At 41.1% G+C, this 26,553-nt stretch overlaps 2 protein-coding genes across 9 annotated transcripts; one reads left to right on the top strand and one right to left on the bottom strand.

Moving 5' to 3' along the window:
• The first annotated feature begins 824 nt into the window (after positions 1-824).
• ROPN1L (rhophilin associated tail protein 1 like) lies at positions 825-17,235 on the top strand. 4 transcript variants are annotated; one of them, XM_026099299.2, is made up of 6 exons: positions 825-2,020; positions 7,245-7,411; positions 9,412-9,535; positions 9,725-9,886; positions 13,260-13,435; positions 16,655-17,235. In XM_026099299.2, exons 2-6 carry the CDS (start codon positions 7,281-7,283, stop codon positions 16,746-16,748), a joined length of 687 nt encoding a protein of 228 aa, XP_025955084.1. In that variant the 5' UTR covers positions 825-2,020; positions 7,245-7,280; the 3' UTR covers positions 16,749-17,235. The 4 variants fall into 4 exon arrangements, with proteins under 4 accessions (XP_025955084.1, XP_064362922.1, XP_064362923.1 ...); XM_064506852.1 differs by lacking the exon at positions 825-2,020 and adding an exon at positions 4,941-5,013; XM_064506853.1 differs by lacking the exon at positions 825-2,020 and adding an exon at positions 5,639-7,028.
• SNRNP48 (small nuclear ribonucleoprotein U11/U12 subunit 48) lies at positions 15,535-26,553 on the bottom strand. Of its 5 annotated transcripts, none has more exons than XM_064506849.1 (9): positions 26,407-26,553; positions 26,222-26,335; positions 25,814-25,874; positions 24,991-25,065; positions 22,006-22,194; positions 20,995-21,116; positions 20,454-20,544; positions 19,261-19,422; positions 15,535-18,297 (listed from the first exon to the last, which is right to left on the bottom strand). In XM_064506849.1, exons 1-9 carry the CDS (start codon positions 26,440-26,442, stop codon positions 18,047-18,049), a joined length of 1,101 nt encoding a protein of 366 aa, XP_064362919.1. In that variant the 5' UTR covers positions 26,443-26,553; the 3' UTR covers positions 15,535-18,046. The 5 variants fall into 5 exon arrangements, with proteins under 5 accessions (XP_064362919.1, XP_064362918.1, XP_064362921.1 ...); XM_064506848.1 differs by having other exon boundaries at positions 19,261-19,425; XM_026099298.2 differs by having other exon boundaries at positions 18,038-18,297; positions 20,429-20,544.

Consider the following 26,553-nt stretch of genomic DNA (forward strand, 5'->3'; position numbering starts at 1 on the left):
ATAGAAGAATTAACTTGCTACTCAATACGTTCTCCTTCAGTATTCTACACTTACTGTATGTGTGTGTAGTTTAATGCAAGAATCTGGTATGTGATGGCTGTGATGGTGGTAGTGCATTTTGCTGTCTAGACCCTTTAAGTTTTTAGGCAATGAGCACATGCTAAGTGCATAGCAATCAGTGGCAGGAGGATTGCGCTATCACTACCAGAAGGCCAGAAACTACTGTTTTACAGAATTACTATTTTCCTGATAGTTTTGAACTATAAATATTACACTTTGGAGTAATTACTAGGAAATTTCCAGTAAAATGAAGTTATAGAAAAATAGCCAACATGTTTCTCTCTAACTCACTGTTGCTGAGTAAAGGCTAAATTGAGAATTCACACCTGATATTTTTAATGTGCATATATTTTGCATTTGAATATTTATAGTGGTATATTGTGGGACAAATATTTTTTCACAAGATTAAGTTCACTGATAAAGCATTCTTATTTATGCCAAGATTCTGTCCTCTACGTATCTTTGGTTAAAAAAAAAAAAAAAAAAACCCTCCAGAACAGTCTTACCCCTCAGATATTGCCAGCACTACTGTGCATCATGTAGAATTTGCAGTAGTGCAGTTTCTTGTAACTTTGTGTTTTTATCCAGACAAACTGGTCTTAATATTAAAATTTATTAAGAAAAGCCTTTGTGCTGTTTCTTATTACTGTTATTTTACAAATCATAACATAGAACAAAACTGATTTGGGTCAGTCACGTAAGCTACATTAAAAGAACTACAGTTCACATTATTTATGCTTGTTCTTTATTAATGAGAACTGATGTCAAATCAAACTGTTGTACGTGCTTTTGTGCTGTACATGCTTTTGTGCTGCTTTACAGATCCTGGATGAAGTGAAGTTTGCTGAAACTGTCCACTGTAAACTTTCAAAAAATCTCATCTCCTGATCTCCTTATTTTTAAGCTTGTCTTGGGAAAGCAGATGAAGGTTGTATAGAACAAGAATGAAATAATGCTACTTTTTTTTTTATTATTATTTTAAACTTTAATAGTCTACATTATTGTGCTATGTGTTCTCCTCTGGGACAGAAACTTGACAGTAAGCATGTTAACTCTTTGCTATTAAGACAGCTGACAAGCTCTGTACCAGTGGCATCCATCTGTGCTAGAGTAATACAGCATGCAGTGATCTGATACTACTCTTCAAGTGGGAAAAATGCACTGTGTGGCTTTTACCACAGTGTGTGTTAACCTTAGATCTTGGATGGAGATCCCCTTTGTGGTGCTGAGTATCTAATGCTGTTACTAGTTCTACAAGCCGTTATTCAAGAACCCCCAGATGGCTTTGTAGCTAGCTTTTGCATACTTAAAAAAAAGTTACTTGCAGCATGGCTTTGATTTGTTCTTACACAAATATTTTATATTGATTAAAAAGAGTTAAAACTCTATATCTTCTTTTTGACTCCCCCTTCTCCATTGGGTAAAATCCAAAGTTATTTGTTCTCATTTCTGAGGGCCCTCTAAGAACCTATAACTAATTTCTGTCACTTCCTTCCATAGTAAGATGCCAGCTCCAACACCGATTGCAGCATTGGCATCATTTTTCAGTTGAGCACATTATTTCTTTCCTTGCTTCCCCCCCCCAGGCTTGAGCAAAGGTCCTCATAAAAATCTGCACAGTAACCGCAATATCCTTCAGGCAATTTGAAATTTCTTTGCCTACAAAAAAATGACAGTGGCTTGTTGATTCTGCTGCCTAGTGTGCTGATCAGTATTGTCCTGCTTCCTTGTACCTCACCATGTATGCATCAGTTTGTCGAGACTGTAAGTTCTTTGTGGCAGAGCCAATGTTTTTGTTCTGCTTGCTCTGTGAATAGGCACTGTATGGTCTAAGCAATGACACGGGTTCATAGGAGAAATGATGATACAAGTAATAAAAACATTAAACAGGCAACTGAATCTTGATAGTGTAATGTAGTTTAGGAAGCAAGAAAAGAAGCTCTCTTCTGAAACAGATGAGGTAAGTTAGAGTTCTCTTTTATTCTGATATTACAATTCTTGATTGTATTCACTGGAACTAAAAAGTTGAATATAAGCAATGTTTCTGTTTTAAATTCTATGTTTAGAAGTTGCCATAAATTGAGAAAAAAATTCTGTAATCTAAGTTTACTTACCGTCTTCTAGAAGTTTCAATTGTTATTTCCAGCTGTCAAATATTAGTCCAGATTAAATTGAATGTTTTAAATTCAAAATAATACCAAGGGGTGGAACAGTGACAAGACTATTGCACAACTGTATGTATCAGTTTCTCTGCTTAAATGCTTACTTGCTGTTATCACTTACTGGTTGAGTAATGGCCGATGTTAAAGCTGCACAAGCTGATTTTTTTTCTGCAAGAGAAATTTCACCTACTTGGAGTTGTTTGACATCAGATGGGAGGTGGAGGGGACTAAGCCTTGTTAACGTGATTTGTGCTAGTTTACTTGGCTTTCAAGAAGTGATTCTGTTCCTGGAAAATGACTGTAGTTTTACCTAAAGGGAACAGACTTCCTTGTTGATTCCAGAAACAACACTGCAAAGCTCTGTATTTCTTTATAGTGAATACAATCTATGTGTTGGAACCTAGATAGCGAAGAATAATCCTGAATTTCTTTAAATAACCTACCAGTAACCTGTGTATAATTAGGAACTGTTGTCATACCACCAGCCCTTGAAACTGAGCAGTCTCCCTCTGCCACTTACCTGCTGGTATTAATTTTACTCACTGGCTGACTCTAAAGTCATTCCACTTTTCACTTTTTGTTATGCTGTCTTTGTCCTCCCTTTCCTTTTATATGTCTATGAATTACAGTCCTCTTTAGGTAGATGTTCTAATATAATTACATGAAAAAGCATCTTATTCTTTAGCTAAAAATACTAGTTCCCTGAAGTGTAAAAAGAAATGGCTGTTTTTAAAAAGGACTCAGCAATATCCCAATGTGCCAAACCTAAAACAATGTAATTATACACAAGTATAGGCAACAAACAGGAGAAACCAGTAGAAAATGTCGAGTACACCTGGTTCTGATTATAAACCAGGAAATAGCATAATAAGGATGATTGTAACTCATGTAGTACATCCGTTTCTTTTCTGTCCCCCTCCTCCCCTGAGTTGAATATGATCCGTGACCAGCCTGGGTCATGTAGTAGAGTGAGCAGTGGCTGCACTCCCCTTCTATCCACAAAGAGTTGCGGGTTTTTTTGTTTTATTTTTTAATACATGTAATTATACAAAGATTACTTTAGTGACCCCTTTACACATACAGCAGTGTTCTGGAGCAGCATGTGATGATTTGGTCTTGTTTTCTAATTATTTTTCATTCTTGTAGGACAGTTTTAGCTTTTTGCTCCCCCCTCTCCCAATTTCCAATATATCTGAAAGAATCTGTTTACGAATACACAGCTGGCAATGAAATATTCATAGAAAATCTCTCCCCCATAACATGATCTGGCAGCTTTATGCATGACTTTGCACTGGACCCAGTAGTTGGAAGAACTGAGGACACTACATTTGTGTTGCTGGAATGTTCCTTTTGTGGAAATTAGCTTCAACTAACTTCTCTGGTAATCTTGGAGATCTTTTGGGACTGGGGATGATAGAGGATATGAAACTTCTGCTGTTTACCCATTATACGTAGACACCTTTGCAAAACTCCATTGTGAAATAATTAAATTCTATTCTTACTGGTAAATGCCTGCAGGATAATGTTTGGTACCAGTATCAGTTGATACAGTTTTGGAAGCAGCTACCCGTTTATAGAACAGATCTGTCATGACCAGAAGTTTGTTTTCATGTAGTTGTAGGAATCTCCAAAGTATTTTGAGGCCCAAAACTTGGCTGTAGTCTATGCAGAGCATTATGTTTGAGCTGTGTTTTGTGGAAAAGATGATGCAGCTTATTAAAATGTGTGGGTTTGTTTTGAGACAACCACTTTAAGGCCAAACGGTGCAAAGATCAGCAATAAAGTCCTCATCAGTGGAGGCATGGTATGGATCAAGAAGGCTTTTGGGGTTTTTGGTTTTGTTTTTTTCCAAATAGGATTGTATTCTTTTTCAGAAACCGTGTGGCCTGCTTCAGGCACACTGAGCCTGTATTTCTTTGGAGCAAGGGCTCATGGAGGCAATCTGGAGTGAATAATCCTATTACCAAGTTCATATGAGTGCCCAGGCTGCTTACAGCCTGTGTTACAGGGGCCAGGAGGGACCTTGCTTTATAATCAATATAGCAGATCCACTGGCCGCTTCACAGCGGACTCCACTCAGATCATCTCTGTTGCTGTTTTTAGCCACAGGGGAAAGAACAAAGGTCTCCAAGCCCTCTGGCGACGGCTCTCTGAAATGGGGGCCTTTGGCTCCTTTGTAGTCTGTAGGCACATAGCATCAGCACGCGTTTTGCCAGATCGCAAACAGCAGGTGCTCTGCAGCAGCTAGCTAGCGCTATAGGCGTACTGTGACATGGTAGTTACGATGGGTAAGTGGCATTTCTGTCCCAAACTTTCAGAATTGTGGAGCCGGACTCCTGCTGAGGCGATCCCTCGATGCGTACTGAGGAGCTGGGCAGTCATTTGAAGCAGCAGCTATGGAAAGTAACAATTGTAGGGAATGTCTTGTCCCAAGCATGTTTTGCAGTGCAGACAATGTTTGTTAAAGTCTCACCCAAGCCTGGAAAGGAGGTATGACAGAACCAAGGCCATGGTGGGTGCCCTGGCGCAGCGCTGCTACCCCAAAGAGCCCAAGCTGGTGCCGTCAGTGGGATGCCCGCGGGGTCAACAGGTTCTGTAGGATCTTGGTGAACGACCTGCTCTCTGCTTGCTCTGCCCGGGAAGTCAGTAGGATGTCTCAAGTCTTTCAAGGTAGCATTGGCGAGAAATCCCTTCCCCCGCCTGTGAGGTTGCCACTGCCCACATCCAGCCTGTCGTCACAGGGTTGCCTGGAGACGGCGCCGGAGGCTGCCCGGTGGCAGTGCAGGCTGAGGTGAGGGGCGACCAGGGGCCCCTGGGAAGCCCGAGGGGGCCTAGGGGTGGCGGGGCGGCTGCCTCCTGGCACCCGGGCTGGGGACCAGAGCTGCCCCTGCCAGCGCACAGCGGCCAGGCGTCATGGTGGTGGTGGCACCCCGATGGGTGCATTGCTCGTGTCCTCAGGTTTCCGTGCCTTGCCGCGATTCATCTGCGTTTCGGGACGTCCCCGCTAGTTGCCGGGCTGAGGTGCGGTGGTGGTCCCCCTCTGCGGGCCCTGGGGGAGAGGCGTGCTCAGCAACGGTGCTGCCTGGCGTCTGGGTGATCAGCAGCGCTCCTGGGTAGTGGTGGAGTGTCCATCCTTGCTACAGGCTGCAGAAGGCCGTGCGCAGCGCAGCGGGACTGGGTTCAAGTCAGCCTGAAGGAGCAGGGTGCCGGCTCGTTCGCATCCAATAGCATTACTCCTTGATTTGGGATCTGGTGGATTGTTGTTGTCATCAGCTAGACGAGGAAAATGTACCCGTATGCACCTCCTGGGCTTAGTCCTGCTGCCAGGGCAGCCGAGGCTCGCTGCAGGTGCCTGGAGGGAGAAATAAAATGGAGGCAAACAGGAGGCGAGAGGGATGAGGTTACCTTTGCGCTTAGTAACAGACTAGCCTGTTTTAGAGTACTAGTGGTATCTCCATTTACTGATAGTGAAAATTTCAAAGGCTGTCCTGTCTGATTTCCATTTTTCTTTGTTTATTAATGCTTACTATACATAAGCAGTTCTCACCTTTTTTTGCTTTTTCTCTTTTTTTGATTCTTTTCTTTGAATGCTTTTGCATGTGCATGCACACACATGCATACATATTCCTTCCTTAAGCTTTTCTTGCTCTCTCTTATGCTAAAATCCTTAACTTCTCGCCTTCATCTTCAGTCCTCTGGCTAAAGCTGCATTCTTGAGTCATTACTGAGAGTGTGTGACAAATGTAGTAATTAAATGCACACACTGCTGTCTGTCTGTGATACTGATTTGCTCTGAGAGGGATGGAGAAAACACTACCCTGGCTACATTACTTGAGCAATGAGGTTTTAAGTGGGGTTTGGTCCTAGAAGCAGACTTTAATGACGGCAGTGCCATTCCTCCATCACTGACTTTCAAACTTTTGTCCAGTAAAGGAAAAATCACATGATAGGGCGGGGAAAAAGCCACCTGCCAGATACTATTTTTTCTTTCTGTAAAATACAACAAAAAAACTCTTTTCTCACCTAAAGGGATAAAGGATGCTGCTAATATTAATTCTTTTCTTGATACTCTTGCTTTCACTGCCCTTCCCTTCTGCAAATGGCTGACGTGTTTTCCACTGTTGTCACTCAAGAAACGTAAGTTGTAGTTTGTACTCAAAACAATGAGGAGTTGCTTAGATTTCCCGCTAAGCGCACTCACGTGTGGTAATGGGGTAAGGGCCAAACAATAACCTATATAATGTCCTTTCTTTTGGACCTTGGGGAATAGGATTGCTTGCAACAAATACGTTATGCTCTGAATGAGGCAAACTTGCCTGTAGAGCTTCGTGAGCAAAGTACAATGCATAATTACAGCACGTGTGAATATCTTTTGGTCATCACTGTCGTTTTCTGATGAAAAGTATGCCCAGAGCACAAATTAGTGACTTTCTGCTACAGTATTTCTAAACATGTAGACACAGCAGAAATTTGGTAAGCTGCATACTTGAGTTTCAATACAAAAATGACAAGACTTTCCTTGGCTTGCAGTAGTTAGTTGTCAGCATAGCTAGCTTCCATGTTTGCTGGTGTGATTTGTCTGAGGTGCTTTTTCTACAAACAGGTATATTGCAACAGGTTTGAGGAAAAAATCCATTAAAATTATCTAAAGATAGTTGTTGAAGTGTCACATTACTATGGGTATATTAGGGTATGTTAGGGTACATTTAAAAGGGATTGTCTTTAACCTGTCTTCTTCCTACGCAGAAAATCTCTGATCAGGGTAGTTTGTCCTGTAAGGAGCTAGAGTTGGAGTCTAAGCTCCAGGTAAGTATTTTGCCTGGTGTTCCCATCAAGTTTAAGGTTTTTAGAGACTTCCAGTGCTTGTCTGTCTGTCCTTCTGAGGTTAGTAAAGTATCTACTAGCTCCAGTAGTTGAATATAGAAGGATCCTAGAGAATTTTGGTACAAACACTATTCCCACCCCCAAACACCCCGAGTTTCATTTGCATTCTCCATCTATCAACTGCTGTTTTATTATTAGTTCTTTCAGGTTCTTGTCACCAAACTTGAAAGGATCATGCCTCTTCCAGAGACCATGTTTTGTGCTCAGCAGATCAAAGTTCCCCCAGAGCTACCAGATATTTTGAAGCAGTTTACCAAAGCTGCTATTAGGACTCAGCCTCGTGATGTTTTGCAGTGGGCAGCTGGGTAAGTATAGCATTCTCGTAATGATGTAGCACTATGTATATGGACACAAAAAAACCTTGCTGCCTCTGACTATTGTCCAACTGAGTTGACATAGATGTTTAACCAATTTGTATATCACACACATGCTTCTGTGCATGAATGTAGCCTATTAGCAAATTAAAAATAGTATACTTTATTTATCAGTGGGGTTTAGATCTGGCGTATCTGTGGAACAGTTTAAATGCCATGCAGAAAAAAAATATTTTTTTTTGGTTAACTGCTCTGTCTTGAAGAACAAAATTTTTTCCCATGTGAGGCTTCTCAGAATTGAAAGGAAATGTGGAGATAAGACAGTTTGCAAAGCCTTAAGCTTGCTTAGGGTTTTTGTTTGTTTCCTGGAACAATCTCTTTAAACATGAATGAAATAGGAAAAGAGCCTGAAAAGTTGTGACTTTTAGATGACAGTCCACATAAAAGATCTCTCAGCAAATGATGCAGTTGCTTTGTTTAAGACACTCTGCTTCTCTCATTTTATTTATGTATTTATTTTTACCTCAACTGCTTGCACTCAGTTTTTCTAGTTCTGCAGTTTGTGTGGCCAAGCTCTGAGCAGTAGTTGAGATGCCCTCATTTGGGAGGTGAGGGAATGAATGTGTGTAGGTGGGGAGAGGGGAGATTGGCAGGATGATAACTAATCTAGCTTTGAGTCCGGCTAGTCCAGCTAAGAAAAAAACAAACACAGCTGAATTGCTACAGCTGTGGAGTTGGAGGGGAACAATGGGAACTTTTTAAAACCGTGTGGTGTTTTTAGGAATACGATACATGTAGTATGTGATGGATGAGCTTCTTGGCTTGAGCATAGTGTAAGGAACTCACTAAACCAAGTAGTCAGGATCAGCTGCTTCCAGGTTACTTAGGCTTTCTGAAATGCAGCTTTCTCGTGCTGTCTCAGCAGATCGGTTGGTGACTATTGCTCGTTGTACACTTCTCTTTCTGAAATATGTTCTTGTGTAAGAGCATCTGAGGAAGAATAAAGCCTGGATCTGGGAACCAAATAAAGCAGAAGACAGCTGTGGTTTCATGTGCCATGCTAGTGTTGCTTAAGGAGCTTGGTTTTGTCTCATGCTGTGGTGTTTGGCCATGTGAGTAATCAGACCAGGAAACTGGTCAGGCTGAAAAATAGCCCAGGTGTTACAGGTGCATACATATAATGTATTTATTTTCATACACTTAAGCTGGTTCAGTTCTGCAGTACTGTTTGCTGTGCATCTGTGCAAGTATTTGCACAGTATGGGATAGCCTGGGAGCGGGATTGAGTGACCAAGGCAGATGAGGGAGGAAAAGAGGAGAAATGCTTAAGTCAGGCCTACCACTGACTGAATGAAAACTAAGTTTTTCTTGCACATTTTAGATTATTGGCTAGCTATGACAGAGATGGTAGAGGTACAGAGATGGATCTCTTAAGGCTGTGGCAGCCTTATAATTAAAAGGATGTGCATCCAATTCCAGTTCTGCCATGTTTATGAAGTTTTATTTTACAGTAGACAGAAATATCAAAAATACTTACGGGACTGTTGAAGTGTGAATAGCCAGTTGCGCTTTTCAGGCAGTGTGTGGGTGGAATGTTAAAACAGTCAGTCTTAAGGTGGTGCTAGTCACTCTCCTGGGAAAAGCTTACACTTTACCTTTCCAAGCATGCTCTGATATTAATAAATCACCCTCTGCCTTTGCCAAGAAAGACTGGCTGTGTCATGCACAATATAAATTAAATACCTTAAGAATTGCTGGAGTATCATAAAAAGGAGTAGGTAAAATCTAAAGATTGTGGTTTCCACTAAAAAGAAGCATGCAATCTGGGCACGAGATGGGGTAGGAATTCTAGCATACAGAAATCTTAGCGAATGCTGCTGCTTCTGTTTGGGAGCATGTAGATTCATCATAGAGTTGTAAGAGCTTATACTTCCATGCAGCTTGTAATCATCATGGGCACTGAAATGTGTTGCTGTTTCCATTTTACTTAGTTATTTCTCAGCATTGTCAAAAGGCGAGCCCCTTCCTGTAAAGGAGAGGATTGAAATGCCTATAGCAACACAGAAAACGGACACCGGTTTGACCCTAGGACTCCTTAAAATCTTGCACAAACAGGTACAAAACAGCCTTTATCAAATGCATAATGCCATTAAGGAATGCTAATGGTTTTTTCTTAGACAAAAAACATAGTTTGGTCCTAGAGGTTGTCTGTCGAATACTTGATGTATTTTGGAGAGGGACTGTGTTGTTAGCTTCCCTCGGGTTCTCAGAGTTCTGAATGTGGTACTCTGATTTTGTTTAAAGCTTGCTCCAAAAACCTTGGTGAATGTTGCAGAACTCAAGGAAAAATGGAAATACTTGTGCTTGCCAGAAGAACAACTGAAAGCTATTCTACAATTGGACAGCTTCAGTGAAGAGGTGGAATGGATGAAAATTCTGGCGCTTGGATGTAGTGTGCTCGGTGGGGTATGTTCACAACAGCAGCCTTCATAAACAAAAATAAATGATCATATATTTAGTAGACCACAGAATAATTAATGCAAATGGACTTTGGGATTAGATAGTATAGTGGTGCTTTTGTGTCTGCATTTTATGTCTATATTTTGTGTCTACAGGCAACAGCTGGCAAAGTAGCCTGCATATTTACTTGTGCTTGTAGTCGGCTTTTAGTCAGGGAAGCACAACCGGAAAGGGTTTACTGCTATGGCACTAGAATGGCAAGCATGTCCACAAGGAGCTAGGATTGTGGGAAGTAGGATCACAGAATAACAGAATGATTGAGGTTGAAAGGGACCTTTAGACATCATTTAATCCACCCCCACCAACCCCTGCTTAAGCAGGGTCATCTAGAGCAGGCTGCCCAGGACTCTGTCCAGATGGCTTTGGAGTATTTCCAAGGATGGAGACTCAAAAACCTCTCTGGGTGAGAGTGCTCTCTGGGTCTCCCAGTGCTCAGTCACCCTCACAGGAAAAGTTGTTGGGTTTTTTTGTGTGTGTGTTTGCTTTTTTTTTTTTTTTTTTTTTTGCTTTTATTTTATTTATTTTTTATTTATTTTTTATTCATATAAGGCACTTCCTGTGTTTCAGTTTGTCTTTCATCCTGTCATTGGGCACCACTGAAAAGAGTCTGGCCCCATCCTCTTGAGACCCTCCCTTCAGATATTTATATGCATTGATAAGATCCCACTTCCACTGAGCCTTCTCTTCTCTAGGCTCAACAGTCCCAGCTCTCTCAGCCTTCCTCATATGAGAGGTGTCCCAATTCCTTAATCATCTTTGTAGCCCTTTGCTGGACTCGTTCCGGGAGCTCCATGTCTCTTATATTGGGAAGCCCAGAACTGGACACAGCACTCCAGATGTGGCCTCACCGGGGCTGAGTAGAGTGGGAGGATCACCTCCCTCCACCTGCTGGCAATGCTCTGCCTAATGCAGCCCAGGATGCTGTCGCCCTTCTTGGCCACAGGGGCACATTGCTGGCTCATGGTCAATTTGTTGTCCACCAGGACTCCTAGGTCCTTCTCCACAGAGCTGCTTTCCAGCTGGTACTTCATCAGCCTGCCTGTGAAGATGTTATGGGAGACAGTGTCAAAAGCCTTCCTGAAGTCAAGGTAGACAACATCCACTGCTCTCCCCTCATCTCCCCAGCCAGTCGTTTCGTCAGAGAAGGCTCTCAGGTTGGTTAAGCATGGTTTCCCATCTGTGAATCCATGCTGACTGCTCCTGATCGCCGCCTTGTCCTTTGTGTGCCTGGAAATGGTATCTAGGATTAGATACCATTGCTTCATCGTCTTTCCAGGGATTGAGGTAAGTCTGACTGGCCTGTAGTTCCCTGGGTCCTCCTCCTTGCCCTTTTTGAAGACTGTAGTGACACTTTCTTCCAGTCCTCGGGCATCTCTCCTGATCATCGTGATCACTTTCAAAGATGATTGAGAGTGGCCTTGAAATGACATCTGCCAGCTTCCTCAGCACTTGTGGGTGCATCCCATCAGGGCCCATGGACTTGCGGATGTCTAGTTTGCTAACCTGATCCTCCTCCAAAAAGGGAAAGTCTGTCTTTCTCCAGACTTTCTCCTTGGTCTCTGTAGCCTGGGATTTCTGAAGGCTGGTCTTACCAGAAAAACTGAGGCAAGGTTTTATTCCCCCTCCTCGCCTGACCTTTCTGAAGAGCCTGTAGCCATCCATGGCAGCAATCCAGCCATGCGAGCTATCCCACCATGTCTCTGTTATCACCATGAGTTCATAGCCCTGCAGCTGCACACAGATCTCTAATTCCTCCTGTTTATTCCCCATGCTGCTTGCATTTGTGTACAGGCACTTCAGAGAGGCATCCAAGCATGCCAGTTTCCCAGAAAGGGTGTGAGAGGTTTCCACATGGTGTTGTCTTGTAGGCACTTGCTTGCCTACATGCAAATTCTTGAGATGCCGCTACGTAAGCCCTGTTTTGTTGATTGTGTGTTCGCTCTCTCTCCCTCCCCCATCATTCCCAGTTTAAAGCTCGTTTGGCCAGCCTGTTGGCAAAGATGCTTTTGTTCCGCTTAGTGAGGTGGATCCTGTGTCTCCCAAGTCAGTCTTCATACAGGGTTGCATGATCATAGAAGCCAAAACCCTGTTGCCCACACCAGCTGCACAGCCAATTGCTGACTCACAGTATCCATCCTCTCCTCCTCACATCCTTCCCCCTCACTGGCAGGATCAATGAGAAAACTACTTGGGGCCCCCATACCCGTGACCACCGCCCCCAGAGCTCTGTAGTCATGTTTGATACTTCCCAAGTTGCCCTTGACAGTATTCACTGTTGCCCACATGGTCAGAGGGACAGACAAGCCTCAGCAGCCTGTCCACAACATCCCAGATCGAAGCCCCTGGCAAGCAGCAAGCCTCTCTAGATGACAGGTCAGGTCAGAAGTCTGCATCTGTTGGCTGCATCTGTTAGCTGTGCTTTCATGATGAGGATGATAGAGGAGTGATGCTTATGGCATCAATGTAAATGTCTACGGAGAAGAGCTAGAGGGAGAAATGAAAACATCAATTATTAATTTATTGTGTAGCTGATTAAATTTTCATAGAAGCAGTTAATATTACTAAATCTACATTTTCTTTTAATGACAGTAATAAAGTTGCAAGAGAGCATTTTTACAACAGAATGAGAGATTCTAAAATAGTCTTACACTAAGCTGATGTTCTTATGAGATAACATTTTTCATGACTTCTACAGTAGGGGGGAAAAAGGGGGTAGTGCGACAAAAACATATGTTAAAATATTGTTTTGAGAATGTTTTTTGTATCTGGAAGCCCTAAATAGAGGCCAACCTGGCAATGCAATCATTGTGGTTTTTTCCATTAAACTATCCGTTTCTTGATTCCAACCACTCCCCCCCCCCCCCCCCAAACTACTGCCATAGTGCTTTTTCTACTAACTGTTAAAATGGAACTTAATTGCAAGTAGGGAAGATGGTAAATATCAGCATTTCTAAAAATCAAACTATCATACCAATTATACCAACAATAGATATACTGAGGCTTGAGCTGTTATGGTATAGCAATATGGCAGTGCAGTTTGATTGTATTGCAAGGCATAGTTTAAGCCCTGTCTTCAGTCTTTAAATATCATAGGAGTCTGCTGATTTTTACTCCCATCTCTACTAGAACTTCATTATTGTTTCCATCCCTGGACCCACGCTTGGGGGTAAACTTGAGGTAGAAAGCTACATAATGATAAAACCTTAATTTCATTTACACTCATTTTGAGTAGCTTACAGTCTGTATTTTGTCATGGTATATAAAGCATGTTCATGGTTCTGATACTGTTCCTCTCATTTCTTGACCGGAATCCTTACAGTCCTTACTGAGTTCAATGAAATATGCCTGTGAAATTTTAACAACTGACCCAGATGGTGGACCAGCTCATATTGCATTTCAAACCTTCTCATTCCTTTACTCGTATTTGGCCAGTATAGATGGAGAGATACCAGAGGAGAAAATTGAAGCTTTCCTCATCAGCATTAAAAAACAAGCGTAAGTAAAAATTTAGACATGAAATTTTAGTATATAGATCATTAAATTCTAAGGCTCTTCAAGATTTGTAATATTACCTATGGTATATTGTCCTTCCTGGAATGGTCTTGGTGTTTGTTTGCCTTTAGTGGGTATAAAGGACAAAGGCTGCACATCATCTGACCTGAACAGTTCTTCCTTTCTTGGTGTATTTCATACTGATTTGGGGAGGCTGAGTATATTTCGTTTGTTCAGTTTCTCTTTCTGCTTCTCTAGAGTTGGCTTTCTAGAGTGGTATCAGTCTTCTCAATAAGCCATGAACTGAGGCAGTTCTTCACAGCAGACATGTAAATTGAAGGTTAAGCAAAAACTCACTGCTCTGCAGTTCTGCTATCAAGGTTTTGCTATCAAGGCCAGCTCTGTTGTTCAGATCTCAGGTGCTGTTGTGTAACCTTTAGCTTGCTTTGTAATAGAGGCAACCTTGTTCTTGCCTCTTAGATGATGAAACTCTGAACACCACAGATGTCTCATATCAAGACAAGGTAATTATTTATTAGTGTGGAATCAAAGGTCTAATTGCTAAATAGCATACAATAGTTTATGGGGCAGGTGGGACTGGACACTAAAATGGCCCTGAATCCTAGTGCACAGTGATGAGGTTCCCCTGGTCTCAGTATTTTTGGTGCTCTGGCTACCCCCAGTATTCTAAGTGTCCTTGTTACAGGTTTGGGTAGAAAATACCTTGTTCATGATCAGTCTATTCAAATTGCAATGCCATTTTGTGATTTTCTTTCACTGTTATTGGTACTCACAATTTGCTGGTTCTGAACTCTTCTGGACGTATTTGCACTTCATGATGATCAACAGGTTATTTGCATAGTTTAACTACTTTTTTTCCTGAGCACACCAAAACTAGTCTATTTCAAAGAGGTGGTTAATCATATTTTGTCTACTACTTTATAGCAAAAAGTAAGTTAAAATGCTTTGGTTTATGTTAACAGGTATGCTAGCTAGGCGTAATTCATGCTAAATGCTGTAGGTGAAAAGCTCGTCTCCAATGCACTTGGATTAGTTATTTGAATTCTTGTGGCCACAGGAGTCAGTGGCAAAGTCTCTAACTTTTGAGCAGATGGAAGCAAGGATCCATTCATGAAATTGCATATGTTCCTGCTAGACCCAGCTGTGTAAGAATGATACTGATCATGTCTCCAACCCAGCTTTCAGTGAAACTCCCGCTCATTTTCTCCAAAGCTTCCTATTGCTGTTTCCTACCACCTATCTGGAATTAGTCTCTTTGTCTTAGATTGCTACCAGCTCCATGCACATGGAAATTCAGAAATGCAGAATCATCTTTTTGTCATTACAGATACCAGATTGTCATTCTTTTTTAATAATAGCTCTCATTTGCTATTAATATAACCCTAATTTCAGAAAAAAAGTATTTCATCTTTTTGTTAATCTCATTTGTCTCTCCCTTCCTCTCTAATATTATAGTTATAAAAGATGAGTTATTTTTTCAGGAAATACTTCCACTTCTCATTGAAAGCATGAAGAAGTTACAGACCTCCTGCTGCAACATTTTTAAAGCAAGTTAGATATCCATCAAGGATGATCAATTCTACTCTTGCCAGTGACAGATAAATTTGGAACAGGAGCTCTATGTTTCTGTGACCTCTGGGTTATTTTGTTGTCTGTAGCAGGTGAAGGGAGACCTCACCGTGGTCTCAAGTCCTCCAGTCTATTACCAATTCTGAAATCTCCACACTTGCATATTACAAAGTAAATTTCAGTTCCTGAAACCTTGTGAGAGTTTCAGACATGACTCTGCCTTTACTGTCCTTAGGACACTGTATCTCATCTTTCTTAGGCTTTCAAGACTATGTATGTCACATGCTAAACTTTAAAAAAACATCCTGTTGGATGAATCTTTTTTGGGAAATATGGTGCCCTTAAGTTTAAAGGACAAGATCTAAATTTTATAGTTTAAAAGAAAAAATCTAGCTAGTAGAAAAATGGCTTTAAAATGTTACAGGACTTAGTGGTATTGACTGTTCTGCCTCCTTATAGCAAATTAATATCTAACTATGGTATAAAGATAAAAATAAGTTTACAGAAACATCTTCAAAAAGAAAATTTATTAAGGGGAGATGTATACAGCCTTTTAAAATATATCCAGCCCAACTGCATTGTAAAACAAAATCCCAGTTCTTCACCTGTAGTTTAGGGAGCATAACAGAAGTGTGGTTAAACTCTTCACTCCAGCAACAAAGGTTTAAGGCAAAAAACGGTAAGAGCTTTACCAGGTATTAAATGCTACTAGCCTGGAGAAGAAACTCAGTTTTCAGTTAAATTCAGTTATTTCAGTTAAAACAGACACCTTTAAAATAACTCTTCCTTTTCCAAAAGGCTTCTCTTTCCTGTCTCTTGGATCTCAGATCCTGTACCATTTAGGTCTTTACACATAACCAAATGGCAGCTGAACTGAGCAGGCAGAACAAAAAAGACTGTTTGTATAACCAGAGTTTCTTAGTGGTAGTTAAAGACATAAGCTCTTGCTTTCAAATTTAATAGAACTTAATGCACTGTGTAACTAATTTTGGCAAAACTGTCACTGCAGGATATTCTATTACTGAGGTAGACTGTTCAGCAAGATGGGACTGAAGCTGCTCAGGAAATCATTTCAAAGATTCCATAAAAGTTATCACTTTACTGTCTTAAGAAAAACCTTTTTTTTCTTCCCCACCCATGTAGCATCCAGTAAGATCTTTCCTGTAATGCAGTTGCATTTGGTCTGCATTTAGGCCTGTGCCTACTTTACTCAGACACATATTCCTAAGTGAAAGGAGGAGTGGTTTGAAGCAAGTGGAGGACTTGCTTCAAAGTATTCAGGATAAATTTTATGTTAGAGTAGGGGCAATACTGAATCTATGCCTTTAGTCTATTTTTATTTATATTTCTGCTTTGGACTACATTGTGTTCCAGAAGGTCACCTGAGCTTGCAAAAAATGCTTTTTTAATGAGTTCTGGCCTTCAGGTGGAAGTGGTACTTGGGGATAGTTTTAAGGGTAGTAGAGAATGGAAAACTTGCTCTATCATCTGTCTCTTCTGCAAGGACTACCTATGCTCATTTGGGAAGGACTTGATGCTGCCCAGTTGTTAAAAAGGTTTGTGCCTTACTAGCACACAAGAGTTTACGATACTAAAGTGGTGTTCTAAAACATTTGATTTATTCCTTTCCAGTGACCAGCAAGCTGGCATGGTGCAGCTCAGAAACTTTCTGACCCACCCTTCAACATTATCTTTATCAAGACTACCACTCAGCACCAAGCAATGAGGAAAAAGAATGGAATAAATATTCAAAGGTGCGTTCAAAGGACTTAAAAGGTATTCAGAGCAACAATACTTACAACTTAAAACAGGAAAAGATCCTCTTCTCTAGCACTTTTTCTTCCTTTATCCTACTCCTGAAATTGTCTTTACTTGACATTAGTTGAATACATGGTTATACAATTCTTTCACCTGTCCACACTTTGGGAGTTTTTACTCATTTGCTTATCCTGAGTAAGATGTATTTTATTAGGGATCTTTCTAACTATACTTTGTAATTAATTGTAAGAAAATAAATAAAATACAAAATTATATTTAGAAGAGTGTGGACTGTTAAATTTAGTGCATCTCATTATGCTTCTGTGTAGCTGTCTTTTGACTCTTACACAAACATAGCATGTCTTTTGGATCACCTTGTCTACGTGAATAAGCTCTATTAAACAAGCAGTTCTATCAAGCACTATTCAACATGAACCCTGTGGCTGAGGTGATGGTACAGATGCAGTCCTTCCTATAGTTTTTTTTTCCATCTATTTTTACTTATCATTAGGACCTTTTGAGAACTTAAATATCTTTTTCTGTTCTTAGATGGACTAATGACTAGTTTTAAAATACTATGTCTTGTTTTCTGACAAGGAAAGGTATTGTATTTGTCCTCTAGATCTTACTGTTCTAAAGCTCTACATTTCTAGTACTTAGATGTTAGTCTGCAGGAAGCTATTCCTAGTTATTTATGGAAGGAAACTGTTTCGTGCCCAGTGTTTGAAAAGCCAAACAGCAGTATTATGAATGTCCCTGATACCTTCCTGCTAGTTTCTTTGGAGAGCTTTATGATGATCAGTTAGCTTATTCTCAACATCTTTGCCACATTACACTGGTCTTAAGTTTCTCTAAACATGAGCTTGGAAGCAATAACTTTTCCATAATTTGTTTTTAATAGTTGAAAAGTGATAAAGAGACAAAACTGCAGTTGAAAATATTTAAGCTGCTAGAGAACTCAATCTGCATTCTGCCCTCTGGCACATGCCATGAGCAACTTTGTTTTCAGTCTTTCTGGAACACTGTTCCCAGACGTAACAGAAGGTCAGGTGGGAAGGGAGCTGTTTTCATGCTTTTTAATTGTACTTGAGCCTAGTCTCTCTAGAGGCTGGCATACTGAACACAGGTACTGCCCTGTCCCAAATCCAGCCTTTGGATATGTTAGCTGTGAGCTAGGGAAGCAAACTGATACAGCCTCTCTCAGATTTCATTCCTCATGCTGTAGTTTCTGCTGTCAGCCTACACTCAAAGGGATGAGAAAGATCACTATAACTTATTAATTAGATGCATTAGTGTTGCACTTTGATATATACACCTTTCATCCTGACAAGCCTTGAGACTTTCATTTTGTATCCAAGCACAGCTGTGAGGCAATGCCAGTATTGTGTGTCCTTGGCACACTAGCAGTAGTAACAGCACTTCCTCTGGGAGTAATTTTTTTAAACAGCTGACAAACACCACCATCATGTTCTTGCTTCTACTTTCTTCTTTTATGGCTGTGATACTTGTCATCTTCCCTGAAACAACAAACAACCATTAAGTGTCCTGTTAGGCTCACACTGGCAGAATCTGAACAATGGGAAAACATTCAGTTTCAGAAAACTGAAAGCTCTTGTAAAATGTAATCATATCCTCTTCTAAGCTGGGAAAAAAGTAAACTGCTTTAAGACTGCTTATTTCCTATGCTGTTTTAATCAAAGTTGTGTCATATAATTTCACAGTGGCAGTTAGTGATGCAGTACATTTTAAACTATGTAATGAAACTAGTTTAGAGACAGTCATTCCTATCCGTGCAGTTATTTGTAACATTTCTTCCACAGATGTTAGGGACAATGCAGTTCCTTCTAGCACCATGGTCTTAAGTCTTGGCTCAAGCACATGTCCTGCAGACCTATAGCCTTGTAGCTGCAAAAGTGCCCTTGTTGACAGCATTACAAAGATCTGGCCTATACATGTTAGTTCTGGACATACTTTTAGATAGAAGCAACTGAAGAGCAACAGCACTGGATGCTTCCAAACAATTTGGAAAAAGCTAATCAAGACAGTGCATGTACATATTAGTGAAACAAATAATCCAATCTGTGAAGTCCCAGTGCAAATCCTGACAGAAGTCTGCATTAGACATGACAAGCACACATCACTTAATTGGACCATCTGTCCCCCCTGGTAGTGCTGATCAAGAAAAAAAAAAATACCCTGAGACAGCACAGAACTAATCCTGCAGCATGCTGTTAGAAGTATCGTCCTTCAGATGTGAAAGTAAATGCTGAAATTTGGATTACTGTTTATGACATCACAGCAAATTCTGTTTTAATAGTGTTACTAGTCTCATGCCCCTGGCTTGGTATACTGTATATGAGATCATCCTAGCTTTTTACTTGGACTGAGTACTTTAATTCTTTGCACTAAATTCTTATGTGCATGGTGTCTGTGTCTGAACTGAGCAGAAGCAGAAGTCATTTGACACTATTTAGGCTCACCTTTCTCTTTTTCTCCGAGAATCTCTCTCTTTGCCTCTTTCACGACTCCTTTTTTGTTTGCTTGGACTCCTGCTGGTCTCCCTCCTATGTCTTGGGCGATCAGTATCCTTACAGCTTCCACCAGACTGCTGTGAGTCCACTGAACCTGACCGCCTGTCTTCCCTTCTGAAAAAAATGTTACTGGTTTTATTAAATAAAAGTTTTACAGTCACTATTGTTTTCAGTAACATTTTCATAATATAGTGACCTAATAATGGTATAAGAGAGAGGGAGTATCTCTCATAAAGCCTGCATCTCTCCCCTCAAAATATAATAAATGCCTCCCAAAAAAGAGGCCAAGTCTATGCTCCTACATGCATGTTTTTTCATCCCATTGTCACTCCCTACCACCATAGAGGTATTAGAACAGCTGTGGGAGACAGTCTAATCTCCTCTTCTCACAAAACAGGAGATTGCAGAAGAGGTTCATTAAGTCTAGCTCTAAATCCATAACTGCCTGCCTTAAGCTACTACCTACAGCTGGAGAACCTGGCAAGCCTCATCTTCTATTTTCATTTACCTTTATTTTGATGCTGAAAACAAACACCTACAGAAACTACCTTTTGTTTAACAACATTTTCATCTCAAAGCATTCTTGAAGAGATACAAGAAAATAGACTTTTACCAGGTAATAAAAAAATGGAACCATGACAAGCACATCATAGTGTGTATAGTGTTGCTTAACAGACAAAATATGCATATGTAAAACACTTCCCATTAGCAAAGCATTTACTGCAGTTTGGCAGGGAGGGGAGGAAATTTTGTACTTGTATTCTCAAGTGTTATTCCATCCCCAGCTATCATACAGATGGGCATTTGGACACAGGGGCACAATATTAATTCCCCAGTTCTACCAAAACTATCTATTCATGTGGATCACCTGCAATTCTGCTCCTTACCCACAAAAAAAAGTTGACAATTCATTTTTCCCCATCCTTCAAGCAGACAGAGCCTCTCAAGCAGGAGCTTAATAGAACTAATATAAAATAAACTGTGTGTGTGTGTCAGATGAGGTTTGTATGTGCTATTATAAAGATGTAATAGGATGGCATTACATGCTGTCAGGGTGCTGATGGCCCCACAGAAAGCATTTTTAGCATTCATTAGGAATTTGCCAACTGTGGCATACCTTCCTGAAGATTTTGACTTCCCACCTTCACATACTTCTGCATTATCCAGCCTATTCTCCTCCTGCCAGTGATTGCTGAGTTCTTCCATATGCACACCAATCACATCCCGAATCACCTGAAGATTATGAGGGGGGGAAAAAAAAAAAACGCATGTCATGGTAGCAGCCTGAACTAGCAACTACATAGGAAAAGGTTATATTGCTTGAAAAAGCTGTACATCAGATGTTTAAATGGAAAGTCATATTTGCAGACAGAGAAATCCAGCATAACTTTAATAGCAGCATTTTATAACAGGCAGTTAAATGCATCTTGTTGGCATTTCACATTCATTTCACAGAATTCAATATTGACAGAAGTGCTGCTATTCGTAACTTGCTGCAACAAACTTTTTGGATTTGACTAAAAAAGATTTCTCTGTAGTCTGCAACTCTAATGAGGAAGGAAGGATGCAAGCACGAGAAAGAGAGACGTTTTCCCTGTCTGAATAAGCATACCATTGTTTATGCCAAGATAAAATAAGTACTCACGTGCAAAAAGCCTCATAACTTCCTCTTTAGATACTCACCTCAGTGTAAGACTTCTTTGTTATATGAACATTCTTAGCCCTGTATGACTGTCGTCGCCTTTTGTAGTCTCGCATTTCAGCCAGAATCTCGAGATGGGACTTGGGACCTTTCTGACTATCATCTAACAAAAAATTGGAAGTACAGCAAATGGTTATTAGCAGAACATTAGCACCTGCGGGTATATAATTCTGCTGCTTTAGAAATAATAGCCTGAAATACAAAGTTTTGTGCCACTTTCGAACAGAAGTTTCTCCAGATACTATCATGCAACAAGGTTTAGCACAAGCTTCCTCTCCAGCTGTCTTGCTAGATGTTTACACAAGACTAAAAATCTACAACACAAATATTTATGTGATCTCAGTCTCCTAACAGTGATCCAAATCAATATATTGGCTTGCAATTTCGTCAATTTTTTCCAAAATACCGACCACCTTTTCAAAGACAGTATTATTACAGGACACAAAGACTGCAAAAAACCAGTTTTGTAAAACATTTCCATGCGTAGGTGCCTACCTCCTAGGCATAGCACAGCCCACAGGATAACACACATACATGTTTCAGTTGGTATAAATACAAACTGGCATCACTCAATAGTGATCAGAAGCTTGGCCTGATATACCCAGTTGCTCAAGAGCTCTATCAGATGACTGCCAACCTCTCGTTAGGCTTCTACTCTTAAATGATCTTTAATCGCACCATCTCTTATAGCAAATACTCTTCCAAGCTTCACAATAAGTTAAGTAACCTGAAGTCAGTTACAGCAAAGATAAAAGTGCCTCCCTTCCGCTGAGATACATACAATACATGTGCCAAAAAAAGAGCACTGAGGCTTTCTGAGAAGGAAAGCAATACCAAACTGATTTTTTTTTATGCCAGGTCTTCACTGTGCCTTTTAAGAACAGTATGTTTTTCACAATAAAAATAGCATAAGAAATTCAATTTGGCCTTCAACCAAGCTCATACAGTGAAAGTTCTGAGCAACAAACTCAACAACAGTCTGTTTTTCAAACCTTGGGTGATCTTTGCTGCTAAATCCACAAAGAGATCACTGTCATTTTCTGTGATTTGGGACCTAGACCTCTGTTTCTTTGTTTCATCAACAACATAATCATAAAGAGCAAGGCGATCAGCTTGAGTCAGGTCACAGGTGAAACGCTTGTGATTTTGAGGAACTTCCGGAGGCAGTGATGAATAAGATCCTGAAAGTTGATCAGAGAGCTGTTTTTAGTAGCATAGTAAGACAGTAGATGAAAGCACTGAGAAACTCAGCAAGCAAACAATGCAGGAAACACCCATGTTGTTTTCATCCTTTCCCTATAAAACTGTATGGAGTTCCATCTTTCTTAATCTGAAAGGATAAAAATTGTTTAAAGAAAACAGAAACCTCAGTCCTCCCAAACCTCACACAGATTCTGTAACTTCTCTCCATTGTTTACACTGTAGTTATGGGTTTTCATATGTTTTGAAGAGAACATATTAGATCAGATCAAAATGTAAGTACCCCTAAAACAAACAACATGCCCAGTTAAGCTCTGTGTATTGTCCCATCAATCTCAGCTTTTGACTCACAAGTTAGAACAAGAAAGATGAAGCTGCTGTCTAAGCAGCTCTAACTCGTTAGTGAATCTTACTCCTAAAATTTTCTGTGAAATACCCGCCGCAAATTATTTGTTGTTTTGTCAACAAGAACCAAAGTGTCTAAGAGACTACAGAACTGAATGTTGTCCGTGCAAATCAGTCACACTCACACTGTCATTTTCTCTTCGGAGTTTTTAAAATAGACTATCACAGACAGCTATAGCTAAAAAGGCTACAAAGGTATTTCCAAGATGCTCCAGATTAGTTCAGTTATCTAAACTTAAAGTTATCAAAACAACCTCACTGCCTGCTAACTCTTCTTTCCCTGAATGATTAGCCTGGTACTTTGACTTCCTATTCCCTGGTTAAAACATATGTCCTCAAAAACAGGCAATAAATCCACTCTCAATCCATTGCATCAGCAGCAAAGTGACTTCCCTGAAAATACAGGGTACAGTATTCTAGGATATTGCCTGCAGAAAGGTGTTTTACTTGAGAACATTCAAATTCCTAGTAGCCATTGACCTGACCCCCATAATCCTGCTCCCCACAATCAAACTTTGTCCCTTTAAGGCACAGCAAATCTTAAGGCAATACCACAGACCCATACATTTTCAAGCAGAAAGAAGAGCCAACATTTATCTTCACAACAGCAAAGCGGCTGCTTCTTTAGATTATGCAAAGCAGGACTTAACGGAAGTTGGCCAGTCTTTCATATCCTGCTTGAAACAAACTAAAGTCAGCAAAGGGGGGGGGGGGGGGGGGGGGGGAGCAGTATGAGCCACGGTAAATCTAATTTACAAAAATCAAACCTAAAATACCATTTCTCCTCATTACTGCATTTGGAATTCAAACCAGAACTTTTCACTTATGTATTTAATAACTAAATATGAATACTGGTATTTTATTTTTAGAATCCACTCTTTTTTCAGGGTCATAGAAGTCCATAAAAGTGCCCTAAGAGCTATATGCTTGTGATTTTACAGGTATCCAAAAACTTATGATCAAGACCAGCCTGCCTTTCCCATTATATAGTTATTCTAAATATGATTAGAAATTTTTAAAAGAAGGAAAAAAACCTTCCTTTGATACAGTTAGTCAAAAGGAAATTTTCAAGGAATAATGCTTTCCATTTGTCTCTTTTTATTGCTGAAGACCTTAAATTAAGCAAATAATTCCAAGTCAGAAAATCTTAAAGCAGGCCAAGAAACCATTCAATACTGCATCAGTGCTCTCTTCAAATAAATGCAAGATTGCAGTGAAAACTGGATAGCAAACACTGGCATCTAGTGGCTCAGAGATGTATCTTTGCAATGCACCACTTGGTATAAGGTTTATCTGTTTCCTCTCTACCTTATTGTACTTGCGTCAAATTGCTAAAATACCACCACTCTCTAGAGAGAATGCACCTGACATGCCCCAAACATGGTGCCAATCACACAAAAGTTCTTCCCAAGCAACTGACTGTTAAAGCTCCTTTGGCTAAGCCAGAAAAACAAAGACAACATGAAAATCTATGCCTGAGCCACTGCTACTGTATATGACTGTCAAGTCAGAAAAGCCAAATAAATGCACTTTACTGTCTGCTGACTTTCAGTTTGTGCAGGAGGGAGATACTGTATCTTTCAGGTGTTGCACTCATTTCCAAAGCGTATGTTGCAGCTCTACAGTGGTTTTTATAAGTAACCATACTCTTCCACTCTGTCTTGGTCCCAACTCTCAAAGAAAAGCCTAAATTAGTCTTCACCTATACCCCAGACTGGTCACAAAACCCACTGAAAAATGAGACATAGAGGAACGAATTAGCTGACAAGAGTTGCAAAGGACAGCATCAAATTTGCAGAGGTAGCAGCATATTTATTATACCACTTCTTAGCAGGGTCTTGAAATAATTCCACATAATAATAGCACACGTTGTTTTGTTTCTGATCGGAGGAGAGGTGGACGAGCACATATAGCTCATGTCTAACAGTGAATCCTTAAATAAAACCAAATACAGTCCTTCCTGTTCCTTTTCTCCCCAGCCATTCCATAAAGAACAAGTTTGGAGGCAGCCTGAGAAGCATCTGGGCCCCAAAGGGCAGAGGATAATATCAGGAAACACAGGCAAAAAGACAGTCATAGGTAGTGCGATGGGAAGCGAGGGATGAGTGCTTTAGAAATTTTCCTGAATTTTCAGTGATGATTTTCCAGTCCTGATGAGGTTTATAGGTTTGAGTACAGACTCAAAATTCCCTCATTTGGTTGCCCTGAGTAGAGAAGGTAGTTATGCTCCAAAATATACAAGAGAAGGAATACAAAAAAAGTGTCCTGGCAGCAATTCACAAGTGGAATCAAGGAAGCTGGGTGGGGAGAGTTAAGAGCAGCTCTCCACAGATGAGTCAAAGAAGTTGTCTCAGTATTTATATTCTAGTTACCTTGGTTGTAGCCTACACCTTCTTTTGCACTTTCAGCTTTAGCTTGCTGAACAATGTGAAACTGTAGATCTTTATCTGCAGAAAGAGAAAATAAAATACCACAGAATGTTTATATCAAGCACCTGGCAGGGATGAGACTTTATTCCCCAACGTCTATTATGAGACTTATGGTATTTTACTTAACATCAGTAGTTTTATTTGTGTATAACTAGAGTATGAACTAAAATGTTATTTCAATCTATTCCACATTTTAAATGAGGTGACAAAAAAGAAGGATTTCTGGGTTACAGAGATATGGGGAAAAAAAGCATATACATGTGTGTGTGTGTGTGTGTATATATATATATATATATATAGCAACTTTATCCACTACTCTGTTCCATTACTATATATCCAAACTTGAGAGCCAATTTTTCAGCTTTCTATGCATGTATTTTAATACAAACACTTTCTGCACTTGATGTAAGGAGGACATAAGAACAACCTATACAATAACATAAGAAAAAAAAAAGTCTTCCTTGGATTTGAAGATGAAAATGGCCAAGTGACCTACAGAGCAGAATCACAGAGAGAGAGAAGTGTGATGACTGTAAATTAAGGCAAAGTATCACAACAAGACAAAAGAAATTTAAGTTATGTAAACATTCAGTTTTTTCTAATAGATCTTAGGAAGCTACGAATGGCATTACGGTGCATTATTGTGAGGAGCTGGATGCTGCCAAACGTGGGGTGTCCCTGACGGTCACACGCTCCTATCCTGCAGCTGCAAAGACAGGATCTTTGCGCAAAGGTCCAGGACTCCCTCAGCCACCTGCACACTTACCCATTTTAACAGTGGGTATCTTCAGCTTTTCATAGAAAAAGCTAGAGTCGTACATATCCTCCTGCAAGACAAAGCCATTCAGGCAGGACACCACCACGCAAGCGACAGCAACCCCCGGCCCTGCCTCTGAAGCCCTCGGCTCCCAGGCGGGGCGGGTTACCGGGGAGCGGCCTCTCCTCCTCGCAGGGCTCCCCCACAAGCACCGGCAGCCACTTACGCGACCGGACCCTCCTCGGAAGAGCTCGGCGTGGGCCGTTACCCCGCAACTGACTCATTTCAGCAGAAAACAAGAAAACTCCCCAGGAGAAAATATCAGTTAGGACCCTCCCCCCTTCACACCCCCTTCCCCCCTCCCTTCGAGCAGCTCCCCCAGGCGGGCGGCTGCCGCCCCGCCGCCTCGGCACCCACCTCCTCCTCCTTGGAGTAGCCCATCCGGCGGAGCCGGCACGACGCCGCGTGCCTCTGCAGCGACGACGGCGGCATGCGGTGATGGGCGTCGTAGGGGCAGGTCACCCGCTCCGCCTGCCGCAGGGCACATGTCAGTGCTGCCGGCACCCCCCGCCGCCCTCCCAACCGCCCCGGCCGGGCGTTACCTGGTCGCCGAACCACACCGCGCAGGGAGCCGCCATGGCCGCTGAGAGCGAGGCGGCCGCGGAGGCCCCCGGAAGCGGAAGAAGGCGCCAGCACCATGCCTACTCAGGGCGCTCTGGCTGCCTCAGTAGCGGCCCACGGCGGCCATC

Source organism: Dromaius novaehollandiae, chromosome 2, assembly GCF_036370855.1.
Source record: "Dromaius novaehollandiae isolate bDroNov1 chromosome 2, bDroNov1.hap1, whole genome shotgun sequence".
NCBI lineage: Eukaryota > Metazoa > Chordata > Aves > Casuariiformes > Dromaiidae > Dromaius > Dromaius novaehollandiae.